We start from the raw sequence: 17,661 nt of genomic DNA on the forward strand, positions 1-17,661 counted from the left end.
CTGTGCGAATGCAAAACATTGCAGAATAAAATATTAGCGACAGCATGAATCAAATTAATTGACTAGATATAGAGGGCGCCCCTATAGACCAAGATGGCGGCGCCCTGTTCAAATTTAGAAAGGTATAGTTCTTAGAATTTTTACATTTTTTCGCATGTTATGCTTATGACATTGAATAATGAAACATACAGAGCGTGTGTTAATGTTGTCTGAACGTAACACGCCACATGAGCTAAAAAGTCACAATGTAGTTCTTCCAGTTTTTCTTCGTATTTGGGAAGGAACGGGAACTGGGAGTTGTGAAAAAATGCACTTCCCTCTTCCACTTCCTCTTCCTGGTATCTTACCACTTGGTTGCTGATACTACTAAACATTGATCACTTGTGTATTTTGCGAAATGTGGACCGATGGCAAATTGTTTAGTAACTGTAACAAACTATTTCATTTAAAATACTATTTTTTTCCACCTTCTAACACTGGCGTTTAAAGGGCGGTGGTCGTCGCGCGTCGCGTCATGTTAACAATGTATTTCACGCGCTTTGTGTATGTCATTATGAGTTCCATAGCGAACATGACGACCATCGCCCTTTAAAATATCGCTATAACCACTATAACCAATTTCAGCCATTGAATGAACATTTAGTGCCTGTTTGTTAATCACCTTAGAGGGTACCCAAACAAGCCTTGACTTTTGTCAACAAAAGGCTCCGAGTCCTAAATGGCAAGATGTATATGTGAATAACCAAATAGGGATGCAAGCCATTTTTTGTACACCACCAACTTTCATTGGACATTAAAAAATCTTCAAATACAAAATTGAAAATAATTTTACTTCAAATGAATCAAAAACATAATTATAATATGTAGCAGACAAGCAAGCAATCACAGTCGGGCAGTTTATTGACAGTTATTTCATCACCCAACAACAATAAGAATTTTATAGTTTCCAAGTTTTGTACCAAGCATGGTGATTCTGATTAAGTATCTAAATCACCTTTGGAATTTTTTGAAATGGGATGACATGTTTTTTATTCATTCACACACTATGAAGTTGCACAAAATATAATTTATTACTTTTGATATCTGGGAGTACATTTGTAAAAATTTTTGTACATATAAGTACATTCATTGTATGTATGTAAAAAACAGAGGATAATGGGCTGACAAAATAATGATTATAAAGCCACACCACCCCACCCACACACATCCTCTGAATAACTTTTCAACATTTATCTTTAATAGCAATCTGAACTTAATAATTTTAACATCACAAGTTTGAACATAGCAAGTTTTAATAAATCAAGGATAAACTGACCGATTATGCCTCATGCTTTGCTAACAGCCACAACAATGACAGGGTGAAAATGAATTGACACAATAGGATGTGGGTCATGTATTATGATTTGAGCAACACTTCCAACTTCAAGTTTCTTCAAAGTTGATGTCTTGAAGCTTGTACAGTAATTCTTTATCAATTTTGCGTTGGGATGAATTTACTATGATTGATCTTCATGTACATGACATGTGCAGTTTTAGCACTACTTTACACTTTGTTAAAAGAAACATTAAAAAAATGTAATATACAACTATTTCCATTATACCAAGTATTTTTTTTTATTGTTAATTTGTAATGTGTCATCAGCAATAACATTTAACGTTCATTTCTCATATTTTAAAAATAAATTCTAATCTGTATTAAAAGCTGCATCCTTAATAGAAACCGTACCCATTTTTTTTTTGAAAATTGACAACCAAAAATTCCCTATTTCTCATATATGTAGATGCTCTAAGAGAAGCTACGTCCCCTCTGTTGCATTGCACCATTTTAATTTAATCTGCAGTTTCTAATATAGATTTGACTGTATAAATTGTCAATCACGCCCTAGTGACACACCTAGCCATAATGCTTGTATCATGTATTACTCATACATGTATATAGTATTACTGATTAATTCTGATGATGTGCTGCTTTTGTAACTAAAAGCATTACCTTTTGTTATCATATTCAGGGTAATCCATTTTCTTCTTGATGTTTGTCAACGATGTGAAGCCAAACGATCAGCCACAGAGAAAACATGTCAAGACTACAGAGTGCTTCTCCGACCGTGGCCTCCAAAAGTGGACCCAAAAAAGAAACGTGCCAAACAACAATCAGCTTCAGATGCAGTATCAAAGTCTGTGCTTCAAAAAGAGCTAGGCCAACAAGAAGCGGAAGAGTTGGCATTGTTGGATGCTATGCTTCATAGAGCCCAGAAGGCAAGAGAAGTACAGGCTAAGGTGGGAAAATACATTAATTAGTTTTCTCTTTGTGTGAATCTCATCATACAGGCTTGTAGACAAATCTAAATTTGGCACACTATGCACCGATTTGTAGCCTCTATTTGACCAAGGTCTCTGATTGATCAGAATAAATATCCATGAAATGGCGATTTTCCTGTTTAATAGTGCGTATATTAGCCATTCAGACATCGTGAAAGTCGGTATTTTGAATTCGAAAGTCAAAAGATGTCAGAATATGATTTTATTATGTAAAGACATATTCATCCGTAATATACTGTGTAAAAATGTCAATTATTTATAGTTTTCTTTCTGCTTCCAGCAGTAATTTGTTGTGTTTTTTGTTATGAATGTTCATCTGGTGTATCTAAATAGCTAAATTGTCGATATTTTCTTCCTCACAGAATGAAGTCAAAGCTAAAAAGAACAAAACTCTTCCAACAAAACCACTTACTAAATTGTCATCGTCGGATGTGCTGTCAGCAGAGAAAGCAGAAAATTGTGTGCTAAATAATAAGCCCCCAATTGGCAGTAGTCATGTAGCTACCATCTCCAAGCGTACATTAGATAGATTACTAGTAGATACAAAATTACAAAGGACTGGTGCTAGTTCAGACAAGAGAACAGGCTCGGCAGCATCTAAAAAGCCAACATCGACAAACAAACACAGAGCACCTCAATATAAAAATACTGTCATCAAGCAACATTACAAGACTAGCTCTTCTGAAATCGGAAAGTATCAGTCGAAGATGCAGCCTGCAACACAAAGATTACCAAGTTCAAGGTCAAATTCTGCAGAGCAAGGAGCTGCCGCAGTCAAAAGATCTGGATCGTTAGACAGGCCAGAACACGCAGTCTGTGAAGGACCTCAGCGATCAAGGTCAGGATCACTGACTGATGATTCAGGCTGTGTGATTCAATCAAATAGTGTTGCACTAAAAGATAGTGCGACAACAGATGTTTGTGATTTAGTAGAACATCTTCAGATAAAAGAAAATCAAAGCAGTGCTCCTTGTCAAATAGATTCAGCTTCCAGTGGTTGCCAGGGTGATTATGCGGACAAGGATGACGTTGGAGAAGAAAAAGAAGACGAACCATTCACCTTGTTAAAAGATGGGTATGTTGAACAAAAAAAAATTACTATTTTACTGTCCATACTAATATCAGTATACTTTCTTATAACTTTGATTTACTTGGAAAAACTGAAATCAAGCACTGTTATAGTAATACCACCAACATCTGTGTTGCATGTGTAGCACACTACTGACAGAATTCTTAATTACCAAATGTATGTAGGCTTTCAGTATTATTGCCTGTATTCAGTCCCAGCATGCATATTGTGGAATTAGTGTCCCTCATATTGTATCGATAGATCTAGGCTTATTATTCCCAGCATAGTGATATACAGTGTCTGTCTTGAATGCTAGTCTTTATAAAATCATATACTTTTGATGGAAATAAGAAGTACCGGGGTACCGGTATATTGCATTCTTATCATTTGCATATATTACTGAATACCAATCATCTGTCCATACAGAATCTACTAAGTTGGGACTACTAAAAAAAATTTCAACATTCATTTTGAAATTTGGTCTGTGTGATGAGCATACAGTTCTGGTGAAAGACACCCATATCTACTCCCTAATTGAGTTGCACACTACTTTCCGTTATATAATTTATATGTAGTTGTAGTAGTAGATAAACCACAGTCCTTCGATAAAATTACAGTAGTTACCTTGACCACCAGTTACATTTTTTCATTACAAATTCACAAAAGATTGGGTCAAAAGTAGCCAAATTTTATGAGTAAAAACTGAAAATTGACTCAAATTTTGTCTGTTGGCTCCAAAATTAGGGTTCATTTCCAGAAATATTAAAGAATATAAGTAAAAATTGCAGAAAAAATTGGTTATCCACTCCTCAAAAAACAAAGCTGGGGGATCTGCCAATCTCTGATGACTTTCCTGTTCTCATTTACAGATCTAATTTGAGTTTCCCTGTCAGATTCAAAAAGGTGCACTCTGCAAACCGGAAATTGAAAGAGAAGGCAGCTAGTGTACTCAAGAAGCCTATTAAAAAAGTAGCATCAAATCATTTCATCGACAGATTGGAAACAGACGTATCCTTTCATGTTTCAGAGTCTGAATATCGCAAGTGGCGATTTAGTGAGAGAAAGCATTTGTAACACTGAGTAGTTAAAGCGTGGTTTTGGAAGTCCTTGGGATTGCACGAATGCAAAATGGAAAGAATAGTTTGAATATTCAAGTACTGCACATGTATATATAATTATGTGTGCTATTAATTTATGTACATTGTATGATTTTAAGCGACCAAATGTAAGGCCTATTACAGAATATTTATTATGATACTTTTATGATTTAAACATTTTTGTGATATACCTAATGGATCACAGAACCCATTATCACTAATATAATACATGTATATATTTGATGTTTCTTTCCCAGATTACATAACTGGCCCATCTATTTAATATAATCCATGCTGTCTCTACTCACGAAAATTCAAATGATTTTTAGTCCATATTTGGAAGTCATTCAAAAAGGAGGATTTGTGGATTGACCTATGTGTGTGCGGATGTGTGTGTGTCTTATATCTCAGACATGCCTAGGCCGATTTCATCCAAACTTCGCTCATACTCAGTTTGTTTCACAATCTGATTCTAGTTGCCCGAATGGCGGTCATTTTTGTGCTGAAAAATCATTAAATCTTGCATTCCGGCTGTTTACAAATGGATTTTGTTCAAACTTGGTACATACATTTGACATTATGGGACCTTGATGCACGTCTTTTTGTTTTTCAGATCAGATTCAAAATGGCCAACTGGTGGCCATTTTGTTTTAATGAATGCAGTTCTAGTGTCGTATCTCTGACATGCTTTGACTGATTATGTTCAGATTATATATATTCATTATACAGTACATCATGTTATACAAATAACAGATGTATTGGTTTGACAATTTGATTCAAAGTGGCCATTTTGTTTTAATTAATGCTGTTCCACATCAATATCCCTCAATATAGACAAATACTCGTTTAACGATCAGATACATGATGACTAAATGTCAGTTTTAAAAATCATCATAATCAAGCATCAGCTTCTGGATTCATATCTCTGACATGTTAATGTTCAAACTATATTACTATAAACAAAACTATATATCTTAAATTTAAATTTAAAAGTTTTACTGATAGTCCCCATTTCGGACAAGGGTACTGTCCGTATGTGCGTTTGTCAGGAGTCATTTCTCAGATATGCTTTAACCAGTTACATTCAAACTTAACACACAAACCATGTATGATGACTTTACATATGCACACAATTGTTATTACCATTTGATTATAATATTTTGGTCTCAAAAATTGCTAAACGTGTCCGAGGTCACTTTTCTGAGATGTACAGCGCGATTTCATTCGAACTTTGTATCATGATCATGCATTGTGTGCATGTCATACTTTTTTCAAAATACATTGAGCCCTTTGGTACAGGTACTGAACACTGAGATCGACTACCTGTAAAAAACGCACAGGGACTGTGCATTGTCAATGCTTATTCAAACAAACACATGTTTTGAATTCAGTATAAAATCTTGCATAAGATACAATTTTTGACACCCATAATCAAAACACACTTTGAGAGTTCTTGTTGTTACCCAGACTGTATGTGTGTATGTTTTCTTTAACAATTTGCGTTTTAGTTTCAAGCTGGATCTGTGAGTTTATCCGAGGAAGAGCTGGTAAGAAGAGTTGATGGACTCAAATCAGAATATGAACATCTAGTGCAAATAACAAATATGGTGCTTGTCAATATGAACAAACTTTCAGGTATGAATATGTCTGTCGAAATCTCACCCGTCCAATGGTCATGAATATTAATGAGCTTGCAAATACTTTCATGTTTTTTTTAATGCAGGAGGGTTGTCACCTTCACATGCGCGGGAATTGAGTTCCAATCGGCGATAAAAACATGTGCTAAAAACGCAAAGGCTCATGGATAGACGCTTGTTTGTAAACGATGACACGCTATGGTCATCTGGCGTACGCGCAGGTGACGACTCCTCCACTTTAAGCAGTCTACCTGCTTACAGTTGTATTATTGGATATAGTTATGAAGTATGTGACATGCATGTACACCAAATTCAACAATTACGGTATCCACAAGATATCAAGAGTCAGAGAATGTTTGCAGATAGATAAACATCACTGAGCATTTATGTAGATTCAGCTATGATTGAGGTTTCAACATCTCAGGGTCCACCAAGTCCATCAAATTATAAATAAGGCCTTTTTTAAGGGAAATGGCTGATCAATACCTTGATGATGTCATCCCATCATGTGATGTTTAGTGTTCAGTCTCCTAACTGGGATTAGTCCAAAAAGTAGGTAACTGTGAACTATTGAAGTAACAGTGAGAAGTGGCCATGGAAAACCTGCCAACAAAGCAGAAAAACAACTTCCTGTTGGTACATGCTTTAGAATTCTTGATGGCAGCACATGGTTACGAAAATCTATTTAACATTATGCACAAGTCCGAAAACGGGGACTTATGTTTTGACCTCCGTGTGTGTGGTTATATTTGTTTGACGATCCTATTAAAAATGGCCGAATGGTGGCCATTTTTGTGCTAAAAATTCATCAAAATAAAGCATTTCCCGGCTGTTTACAGTTGGATTTTGTTCAAACCTTGTATATACGTTGAACATTATAGGACCTTGATGCACATCATTTTGTTTTTCAGATACATGTAAGATTCAAAATGGCCGACTGGCAGCCATTTTGTTTTAATAAATGTGGTTCTAGTGCCATATCTCTGACATGCTTTGACTGATTATGTTCAAATTTTAACTATTCATTATAAATTATGTCATAGATATACAGATATATTGGTTTGACGATCCTATTCAAAATGGCCAAATGGTGGCCATTTTTGTGCTAAAAAATCATAAAATATCAAGCATTTCTGGATGGTTTTTGTTGAAACTTGGTACATACATTAGACATTATGGGTTCCTGATGAACGTCATTTTATTTTTCAGATCGGATTTAAAATGATTGACTGGTGGCCATATTGTATTAATGAATGCAGCTCTAGTGCCATATCTCTGACATGCTTTGACTGACTATGTTCAACTTTTATATATTCATTATACATGTATTCAAAATGGCTGATTTTGTTTTAATTAATGGTGTTCCAGAGCAATATCTCTCAATACTTGATCAGATACAAATGTCAATCATTTTAATGTTAAACAATCATCATAATCATATTCCTGACATGTTTTTTTCTAGCTATATTGCTATAAACAAAACTATATATCTTAAATTTGATAACTAACGGGGACTGTGCCATGCATGGCTTGTTTTCCTAATGATTCTTGACAACCACAAGTAACCATTTTACAAGCGCTTATGATTTTTTCCGCCATATATGACATTACAAAATTTTGAGATATGATGAGAACTTTTTACCATAGAAATCATTGGTAAATGGCTCAAAAATCACCATCTTCATGGTTGTTTGTGCAAAAAGTAGTTTGGTGACTATATATTTTAACCAGATTTTGTGAACACTAATGATAAAACCATTGTGTGAACATCAAGGAAATCTGATCATTTGTTTTGATGGTAACCAACTACCTAAAACTTCAAGGTAACTGCACATGATCAGATTTCGCATAAACAAACAATATGTTTTACACATGCAATGGGAACCATATAGAAGACATGTGATATGATAATAATAACAAATAGGCAGGAAACACAATAAATATCCGTCCCCACTCACCATACTGATACCACTCACCATTAGTGCATTGCACTCAGTGTATAAAGCACATTCAAATTATTCATGGTCACTATGATTGGTCGCTTGCTTTGGTCGCCATATTGGATAAAGAAAGACAAAATATTCAAAAATGTTTTTCTCTCTAACTGAACAACCTATTAATGTGAGACAAGATCATCACGATTGGTCAGGTGGTATGGTTTCTGTTTTGATTTGAATGCAAACTGAAAATGTCCCAATGCTCAGTTTAAGTGTAATGTAGTGAAAAAGGTGTCATGTGTGGTGAAATGTGGTAATTCTCTTACTTGTACCCCCCTCCCTGAATATATGTTAAATTGTTACACTGTTACGGTATAACAAACTCTTTGAGGGACATGCATTTAGTTTGTTATAGTGAAGTGTTCACTATAATGAGCACATACTGGGTTTGTTATGAGCGAGAGTCATGCAATGTGTTCATTATATCAAGGAATTCAGTGGTACTGTGAAATACTTTATTTTTCGCTTGGAATTAATTTTTCCTGAAGAAATGATTCAGTGAAAATAAAATCCAGCGAATACTGTAGAATACTTTATTTTCGCTTGGAATTTATTTTCACTATTTTCGCTGAAGGGATGATTCCGTGAAAATAAAATCCAGTGAATATACTTTTTTTCCTATATTTCATATTAAAGTCATCAGAAATCAGTGAAAATAAATTTCATACAAAACGCTTAAAAAGCCTTTTCAGCGAAAATTAATTCCAGTGAAAATAAAGTATTTCACAGTATACCTTTTTTCCTATATTTCACTTTCAACTCGTCAGAAATCAATGAAAATAAATCCCACACAAAACACCCAAAAAATCCTTTCAGTGAAAATTAATTCCAGCTAAAAAAAAGTATTTATAAAGGCACTTATAGTAGGGGTATATGTACTTTTCTTGTGTCACATAAATAAAATAAAATTTAATATTCATATATTTGGTCATTGTCAGAAATTATGACTTTATGTGGGGTAACATTTATAGCAGAGTTCAGTTTGGTAGTCGGCTGTACACACTGTCGTCTTGACAGGCTTGCAACAGTTTTAGCTGTCTAGTGTTGTGCTGCTCTCGTCCTCTGTTCATGCATTCAACTTCTCTTCTATGGGAATCTAACAATAGTATGGTTTTTCAGCTATGTTTGTATCTGAGCAATCACATTGATGTAGTTGTGTATAAACAAATAAATAATTAATTAATTCCTGTTTTCTTACATTTTAGAGCAATCCCCATGGCAAGAGTTATATCAAACTAAATTTTTGATTGGTGAGATCAAGGCAAGATATTATGAAATGCAGGAAGAAATACAACATTTAATAATTGGTAAGTGGTGTCCATGATTAAATTTTTACTTCATGTCTTTTCCTGGAACAGGATTGAGGAAGGACCTCACAATTGATGTAATAATCAGCTTTTGTAACAGCCCAGTGTTTAAATGAAATGGTTGGCTTTGAATGAAAAATGGTTAGCATGTCTGCCCATCATCAAGGAGATTGTGAAATATTGCCAGACTTGGATTCCATCAGAGGGACATGAAACTGTCAGTTCTGTTTGCTGTTCCTGTCCCCATTCAACGGTATATGTAAAAAAAATTGCAGTATTCTTGTTGATAAGAGCAATGCATTACCGCAAGATGACTGTAACTTGTCATAAAATAGGCATATGGTAAAAGGCTGTCCATTATAAATAAAGTAAAAATGAAATGAAAGTTATTATGTGTACAGGTGTGTTCTAGTAACAAGATATTGTAAACCACTGAAAATTTCTTTGGCATGCCAGTGACTGTAGCAAAATTTTGTCTTCACAAAAATCTTGAAATTTCTACCAGTGAAAATTAAATTGTTTACAATGATTCACTTGGAAGCTGAAAATGGATAGTCATGTCGTACATCTCATGCTTTTTATACACAGGGGAGCAACAATTAATTAATGGATGTCCATGTGGTGATTGTACATATGTCCAACAACATATGAATGAATTGTATCAGAAACATACACAACATCTACTTGTGCCACCAAAGAATTTTAATGAAAGTGAGTTGCTTACAATTTGTATTGGGTTTATTAGTTAGGAATGCTAGAATCTGCTGTAATGTAATGGTGCTAATAAGATTGGAGACAATAAAGAGATCCACTCTAGAATAAATTACTAGTATACAAGATGAAAACAAAGAACCAATAAGAGTACTGAATACTGAAATTCTCAAAAATGTAACGTAAAATACCTTAGTAGTCATGTGTTAGAGGTAATTTGAAGAAAATGCTGTATGAATTTTTTTCCTCAGTACAAATGTACAATTGCTACCAGTTTTCAGCAATCCTTGACACTGTCAGATTTGTGGTGTAAGGAACCACGTAATACCTCAATTGTGCCCGCTAAACAATGGCTTGGGTCAGATTTTATGTACCAATAACTGATAAGCAGTCATGTATATTCTCAATTCAGAAGGTAGGCTTTAAATCATTTTTTTGTTTATGTATAGGTGCAATAAAACCTCAGAATGGAAAAATTGTCAGAGAAAGTACTGAATATTTATTGTATAACAATGTTGAACAATTGAAAAAGATTATCACCTTGGAACATGACATTGTCGTCTTACAACTTCAGATACAACTTGAAAAGGTGAGTGAATTTACAAGTCAATACAAATGAAGTGTAGCAAGCAAGGCTCTGGAATATTAGCAATTGTTATAAAATTCATTAAAGCGAGGGAGTCGTCACCTGTGCATGCGTCAGATGGCCATAGCGTGTCATTGTTCACAAACAAGCGTCTACCAATGAGCCTTTGTGTTTTAGTGTGTGTTGTTATCGTCGCTTGGGACTCAATTCTCGCGTGTGCGCAAGTGACGTCCCTCTCGCTCTAAAATGTGTCTACAGTTATTTCTCAGGTATGACTGGGCTAAGTTCATTTATTGCTTCTATCTTCTGACCAAATATGGGTGAATGATGGCCATTTTTTACTATTTCTCAACTTATTATTGCTTGGAAATGTTGTTCCAGGTTTGTTCAATTTCCACATTTCCAACATCTAGCACTGACTGTGGTATACTTGGTTTTCCAATCCTTTTTACTCCTGCGTGCAAAGCACGTAACTGGAGTCTTTGCAGTTAGTATGTATGTGTCTGTTTGTAGTGTCAACATTATAATGACTTTCATTTACACCTACTAAGTGATGAGAGACCTACTAAATTAAGACCCTCACTATTTTTAAAATTTACATTAATATTTAATCAAATTCACTTAACAAAGAAATGTTTGCGTAGCTTAGGTTTAGTTTAATATAATTGTACCACACCAACCCCCTTTAATAAACCTAAGCTTCGCATATGTTAAGTCACAGGATATTCAACATTTATTTAATTAAACTTGAATTAAAAAAAAATTCTATGTCGAATTTTATTGTAATTGAGTTTAATTAAACTTGAATTTAAAAGCAACTCTATATAGAGTCCCTTTTTAATCCAACATAACGCAACTATATTAAAAATTAAATCAACTATATTAAAAGTTAATCCAATGTGTGTTGTTACAATGATGGTAAATGGTGTATGTTTGTGTGTGTGTGTGTGTGTGTGTTTCACTGATATCTCAAGAACCAATTACCAGACGTTCTTTTTCATTTGTGTCCTCATATGTCAAATACAATTCGCTGACTAAATCAATGAATGTCTTTGTTTCTAGTTGGTTGCAGAGGAAGTATTACCCATACTTCAAGAATTAAATCCCAATGATACAAGTTACATACCGTTTTATCGGAGTGTCTACTCTCTGTTACATAATGGTGGACGTGTCTTCCCAGCAATGATAAAAGATACTATTGAGGAGGAGGATGAGGATTGACTCCTCACCATGACAACGCATCCATGATCTGTCAGTGAAAAAAAAACATGCATTTATTTATTTTCCATGTTCTGTGAGTGTAGTTTGATCATACTTCTCATAGTACTGTGAATGCACTGATTATTCAATAGGTTTTAATTTCATGATTTTCGCTGATGAGTGGAATTCGCTAAATTAAATGCATGTGAACATGTCGAATAGACGAGTTTTAAGTTATAGCGTCATCAGTCAGTTCTCATGTGAGAGTGAGAGGTTGGTTTCTAGCTTGTGCAATTTTTTTGCAGGCTCCCCTTAAGCTGCAAAATCACCCCCCTCGACGCTGACAAAATTGCAATGTTTTTACTCAAGAGCATGTAAACTGCAGAACTCGAAACTTGTTTATTTCAATTTATCTTATTTTCTCAAAAACTCTTTTTCTTGATAAAACAATCATTAGCTGTTTGTAGATTGGTTGTCATAATGACATCAGTAAAACTTGCTCATTCCCTTCATATATGGTAAAAGAAGAAATATAATAATATAATAAAAATAAGAAGTTTAATTTTAACAGATTGCCTGAATATTAACTATGTTTTAATTTTGCTGATTTATGAAGGAAACAATAATTTCTAACCTAACATGTTCACTACTATTTTTTAATTTAGCATGAAAATTAAACCCACCGAATAATTAAGCCTTGTGTGTATTTGGCATGAAGAATTTTTGAAAATAAATACAATTCAATGTTCCATAGTATTGTTTTCAGTGAAAATAAATTAGTCCATAGTATATATCAACATAGTTGGGGTAGGGTAGGGGATGCTGCTTCTCCATTTTCTCACACGGAGTGCCTGCCGTATGAGAAAATAGTGTCAAAGCGCCAGTTGTCACACAGGAAACATTAACATTTTGAGTAAATAATGTATTTTACACACGTTGTATATGTCATGTCCCATATCGAACATGGTGCAATGTGTCAACTGTAACGCATTAACAATTTTATGTTCATGCTTCATCAATTTTTGTGACTTGAGAATTTAAGGGCTTTTGTGGGAATAAAATTTTGCTGAAAAATCACTGACTCAAAGATCCAAACAAAATGTTCACTGCCACAAATTTCGTGATTTTGTCTCGCACAAAATCAAAGTGTTTCACAGTACAGTATGATAGTCTCTGCAATATTCAAACTAAATTTACTCGGAAATTAACAATAACAAATTTACCAACACTTATTAAAGCTTTGTTTACTGATAAATTTCTTTATGATTCTTTTATAAAAATTCTGATTACAATTTTAATATTTCTAATTTATATTGCTAAATAATATTATTATTTTTTTATTCAGGAAAATAAAACATTAATTTGTGGACAGTGGGTGGGGTAGGGGTTGAGTGATGTTGTGAAATTGTAAATACAAACAAAATTGTACATAAGAATTCTTGTCATGGTATGGGTTAACTAGCCATGAACATATTCAGTATAAATGTAGGAATCCTAGTTAAGGTAGTCATTGTTGCTAAGGCCCTTCATAGGGGTGAGCATATCGTGTGGTCAGTGGTCTGGGGCTACTTAATTTTCACCCAGACTTCTCCAGTTTCGCATTAAGACAACTGATTGGGTAATTAAATATCAAAGCTGGCAAAATGTATTGCTGATACCGTACCTCTGAGAGCAATTCTGTTGACTTTATTTTCATTGTTTGTTCTGTATACAAACTGTAAATTCAACATCACCATATAAAATAACGGATCTTATTTATTTCAGTTGAAATGTTTTATTGCCAAAACAAATAACATTATGAGCACAGAATTTACTGACTTGAAACATCAATTTGTTGTGGTTACTGGTTTAATGACTACATTGTTGTGGATTGATTTGCTCACCCCTGCTTTGAGTGGCAAATAATTTTCATGCTCAAAATTGATGTAAAATTGTTCAAATTTTTTGTAATTTGTGTCGAATTCAGTCTTAAATATGCATGGTTTTACTTTATGATAAAAATTTTGAAAATTGTTGTCAAAAAGAGCCGACTGAAAAAAGAAATTGTTTTGTGGATGATGATTGGAATTGATTTTGCCACACAAAGGGTTAATCTGCATGTAAAACAGAATAATATACAATACACTGATTTAGAGTTTAACTAGAACCAATTATGCGCTGTGATTTATTAGTATATAATAGAAGTATCATTTACTGTATTGGCTTAATTGCATTACTTTTATTTACTAAGGAACAACAATCTGGTTGTGACATTTTCACAAAGTATTTATATGTATCGGCATTGACTTGCTGGATGATTTCAGTGTTTTCATTTTGATAAAATGTAATATTTTGAAATCTGTGTGTAATTCAGAATACCAAATATAATGTATATGACTAATACAACTTACAAGATGTACACTTATACCTCGACACTTCTAATCCATTATTAACAGCCAAATTTGAAAGAAAATGACATTAAAACGTAATTATATTAAGTAAGTCTTTGGATGACATCATGAAGCTTTATTTTATTTATCACATTATTATTAGAATCACACATTTGGTGTAAAATTATTTTGTTTATTTTCATGTTTAATATGTTTTTTTTTTAAATTCTATGTTTAATTTGCATTATTTAAATCATACCTGTTTTGCATGTTTGTGAATTTATCAATTGCTACTGTTATCGTAATGTAGATATATATATATTCGCAGGTATTCCTATGTACACAGATGCAAGCAATATAGATTTGTAATACCAAGATTAATAATGTATTCAGTGATTTTATGATAGTAAGAGATATAACTTCATTATTTAGATACAGATTATCGCTTCCTGAGAATAACTGCCAAGAGTTGCATTGCCACTTTGCAAATATGTGACAAATTACTCTCAGAACAAGCTACAACATAAAATCTGAAGAAATGATGTTGCATTGATAGCTAAAAGTATGGTATATAAAAGTAGATACCTTGCTCTCTCCTTTTCGTACAATTCATTTTGAGAGTACTGGCCAGACAAACCTGTAATGTAACATTCATGAATAACAAAGCTTTCTAACTCAGCGAGTGTTTGTTATTTCCAAATCTAACTTAATTTATAAGAACCGCTTAAATTCACATTTTGTAGATGATTTCACATTACCTATCTAATATATCGGCATTATATTATGAATATATTGGTTGTGGGGGATGGTAACTCACAAAGTGGGATTGCAACTTTAATCTATTTTACATCATGAGTAAGTCAAAAGATTCAAAATTACTGGCAATATCATTGTATTGTATTATCACCATGACAAAATGGAATTAATGAATGGAATCAATGCGATTCCAAGGGTGCTTGTCTATCTAAAGAACATGAAATAAATGTGTTTTGCTTATTGATATGCGTGTCAGTTACATTAAACTGTGTAGTAACATGTCTTTATAAGTTCTATTCTATAAATACTAATTACTTCCAACATAGCACTGAGTCATGTCTTCCATAATGGTTACAGTAATACACTTGATAGTGTTATATTCTGAAATGCTTCCAACATAGCACTGAGTCATGTCTTCCATAATGGTTACAGTAATACACTTGATATTGTTATATTCTGAATTACTTCCAACACAGCACTGAGTCATGTCTTCCATAATGGTTACAGTAATACACTTGATAGTGTTATATTCTGAATTACTTCCAACATAGCACTGAGTCATGTCTTCCATAATGGTTACAGTAATACACTTGATAGTGTTGTATTCTTAATTACTTCCAACATAGCACTGAGTCATGTCTTCCATAATGGTTACAGTAATACACTTGATAGTGTTATATTCTGAAATACTTCCAGCACAGCACTGAGTCATGTCTTCCATAATGGTTACAGTAATACACTTGATAGTGTTATATTCTGAATTACTTCCAACATAGCACTGAGTCATGTCTTCCATAATGGTTACAGTAATACACTTGATAGTGTTGTATTCTTAATTACTTCCAACATAGCACTGAGTCATGTCTTCCATAATGGTTACAGTAATACACTTGATAGTGTTATATTCTGAATTACTTCCAACATAGCACTGAGTCATGTCTTCCATAATGGTTACAGTAATACACTTGATAGTGTTGTATTCTTAATTACTTCCAACACAGCACTGAGTCATGTCTTCCATAATGGTTACAGTAATACACTTGATAGTGTTATATTCTGAAATACTTCTAACATAGCACTGAGTCATGTCTTCCATAATGGTTACAGTAATACATTTGATATTGTTATATTCTGAATTACTTCCAACATAGCACTGAGTCATGTCTTCCATAATGGTTACAGTAATACATTTGATATTGTTATATTCTGAATTACTTCCAACATAGCACTGAGTCATGTCTTCCATAATGGTTACAGTAATACACTTGATCTTGTTATATTCTGAATTACTTCCAACATAGCACTGAGTCATGTCTTCCATAATGGTTACAGTAATACATTTGATATTGTTATATTCTGAATTACTTCCAACATAGCACTGAGTCATGTCTTCCATAATGGTTACAGTAATACATTTGATATTGTTATATTCTGAATTACTTCCAACATAGCACTGATTCATGTCTTCCATAATGGTTACAGTAATACACTTGATAGTGTTATATTCTGAAATACTTCCAACATAGCACTGAGTCATGTCTTCCATAATGGTTACAGTAATACACTTGATAGTGTTATATTCTGAAATACTTCCAACATAGCACTGAGTCATGTCTTCCATAATGGTTACAGTAATACACTTGATAGTGTTATATTCTGAAATACTTCCAACACAGCACTGAGTCATGTCTTCCATAATGGTTACAGTAATACATTTGATATTGTTATATTCTGAAATACTTCCAACACAGCACTGAGTCATGTCTTCCATAATGGTTACAGTAATACATTTGATAGTGTTATATTCTGAATTACTTCCAACACAGCACTGAGTCATGTCTTCCATAATGGTTACAGTAATACATTTGATAGTGTTATATTCTGAATTACTTCCAACACAGCACTGAGTCATGTCTTCCATAATGGTTACAGTAATACACTTGATAGTGTTATATTCTGAATTACTTCCAACACAGCACTGAGTCATGTCTTCCATAATGGTTACAGTAATACACTTGATAGTGTTATATTCTGAATTACTTCCAACACAGTGCTGAGTCATGTCTTCCATAATGGTTACAGTAATACACTTGATAGTGTTGTATTCTGAATTACTTCCAACATAGCACTGAGTCATGTCTTCCATAATGGTTACAGTAATACATTTGATATTGTTATATTCTGAGATACTTCCAACACAGCACTGAGTCATGTCTTCCATAATGGTTACAGTAATACACTTGATAGTGTTATATTCTGAATTACTTCCAACACAGCACTGAGTCATGTCTTCCATAATGGTTACAGTAATACACTTGATATTGTTATATTCTGAATTACTTCCAACACAGCACTGAGTCATGTCTTCCATAATGGTTACAGTAATACACTTGATAGTGTTATATTCTGAAATGCTTCCAACACAGCACTGAGTCATGTCTTCCATAATGGTTACAGTAATACACTTGATAGTGTTATACTCTGAATTACTTCCAACACAGCACTGAGTCATGTCTTCCATAATGGTTACAGTAATACACTTAATAGTGTTATATTCTGAATTACTTCCAACACAGCACTGAGTCATATCTTCCATAATGGTTACAGTAATAC

The 17,661-nt window shown here is 33.6% G+C and overlaps 1 protein-coding gene across 1 annotated transcript; it reads left to right on the forward strand.

Moving 5' to 3' along the window:
* Positions 1–88: 88 nt before the first annotated feature.
* On the forward strand, positions 89–15,373 carry LOC102804544 (uncharacterized). The gene is made up of 9 exons (XM_006825530.3): positions 89–122; positions 2,010–2,277; positions 2,682–3,394; positions 4,258–4,396; positions 5,994–6,120; positions 9,325–9,426; positions 10,015–10,137; positions 10,587–10,726; positions 11,786–15,373. The coding sequence occupies exons 1-9, from the start codon at positions 94–96 to the stop codon at positions 11,942–11,944; spliced, it is 1,800 nt and encodes a 599-aa protein (XP_006825593.2). The 5' UTR covers positions 89–93; the 3' UTR covers positions 11,945–15,373.
* The last annotated feature ends 2,288 nt before the right edge of the window (positions 15,374–17,661 follow it).

This window comes from Saccoglossus kowalevskii, chromosome 8 (assembly GCF_978046115.1).
Source record: "Saccoglossus kowalevskii chromosome 8, keSacKowa6.1, whole genome shotgun sequence".
Taxonomy (NCBI): domain Eukaryota; kingdom Metazoa; phylum Hemichordata; class Enteropneusta; family Harrimaniidae; genus Saccoglossus; species Saccoglossus kowalevskii.

Excerpts from the sequence above, each read along its gene's own strand:
- LOC102804544 (XM_006825530.3), top strand. The coding sequence starts at position 94 with ATGGCGGCGCCCTGTTCAAATTTAGAAAG. Across the intron at positions 9,427-10,014 it reads AATACAACATTTAATAATTG|GGGAGCAACAATTAATTAAT; the intron begins GTAAGTGGTGTC and ends TTTTATACACAG. Across the intron at positions 10,727-11,785 it reads TTCAGATACAACTTGAAAAG|TTGGTTGCAGAGGAAGTATT; the intron begins GTGAGTGAATTT and ends CTTTGTTTCTAG.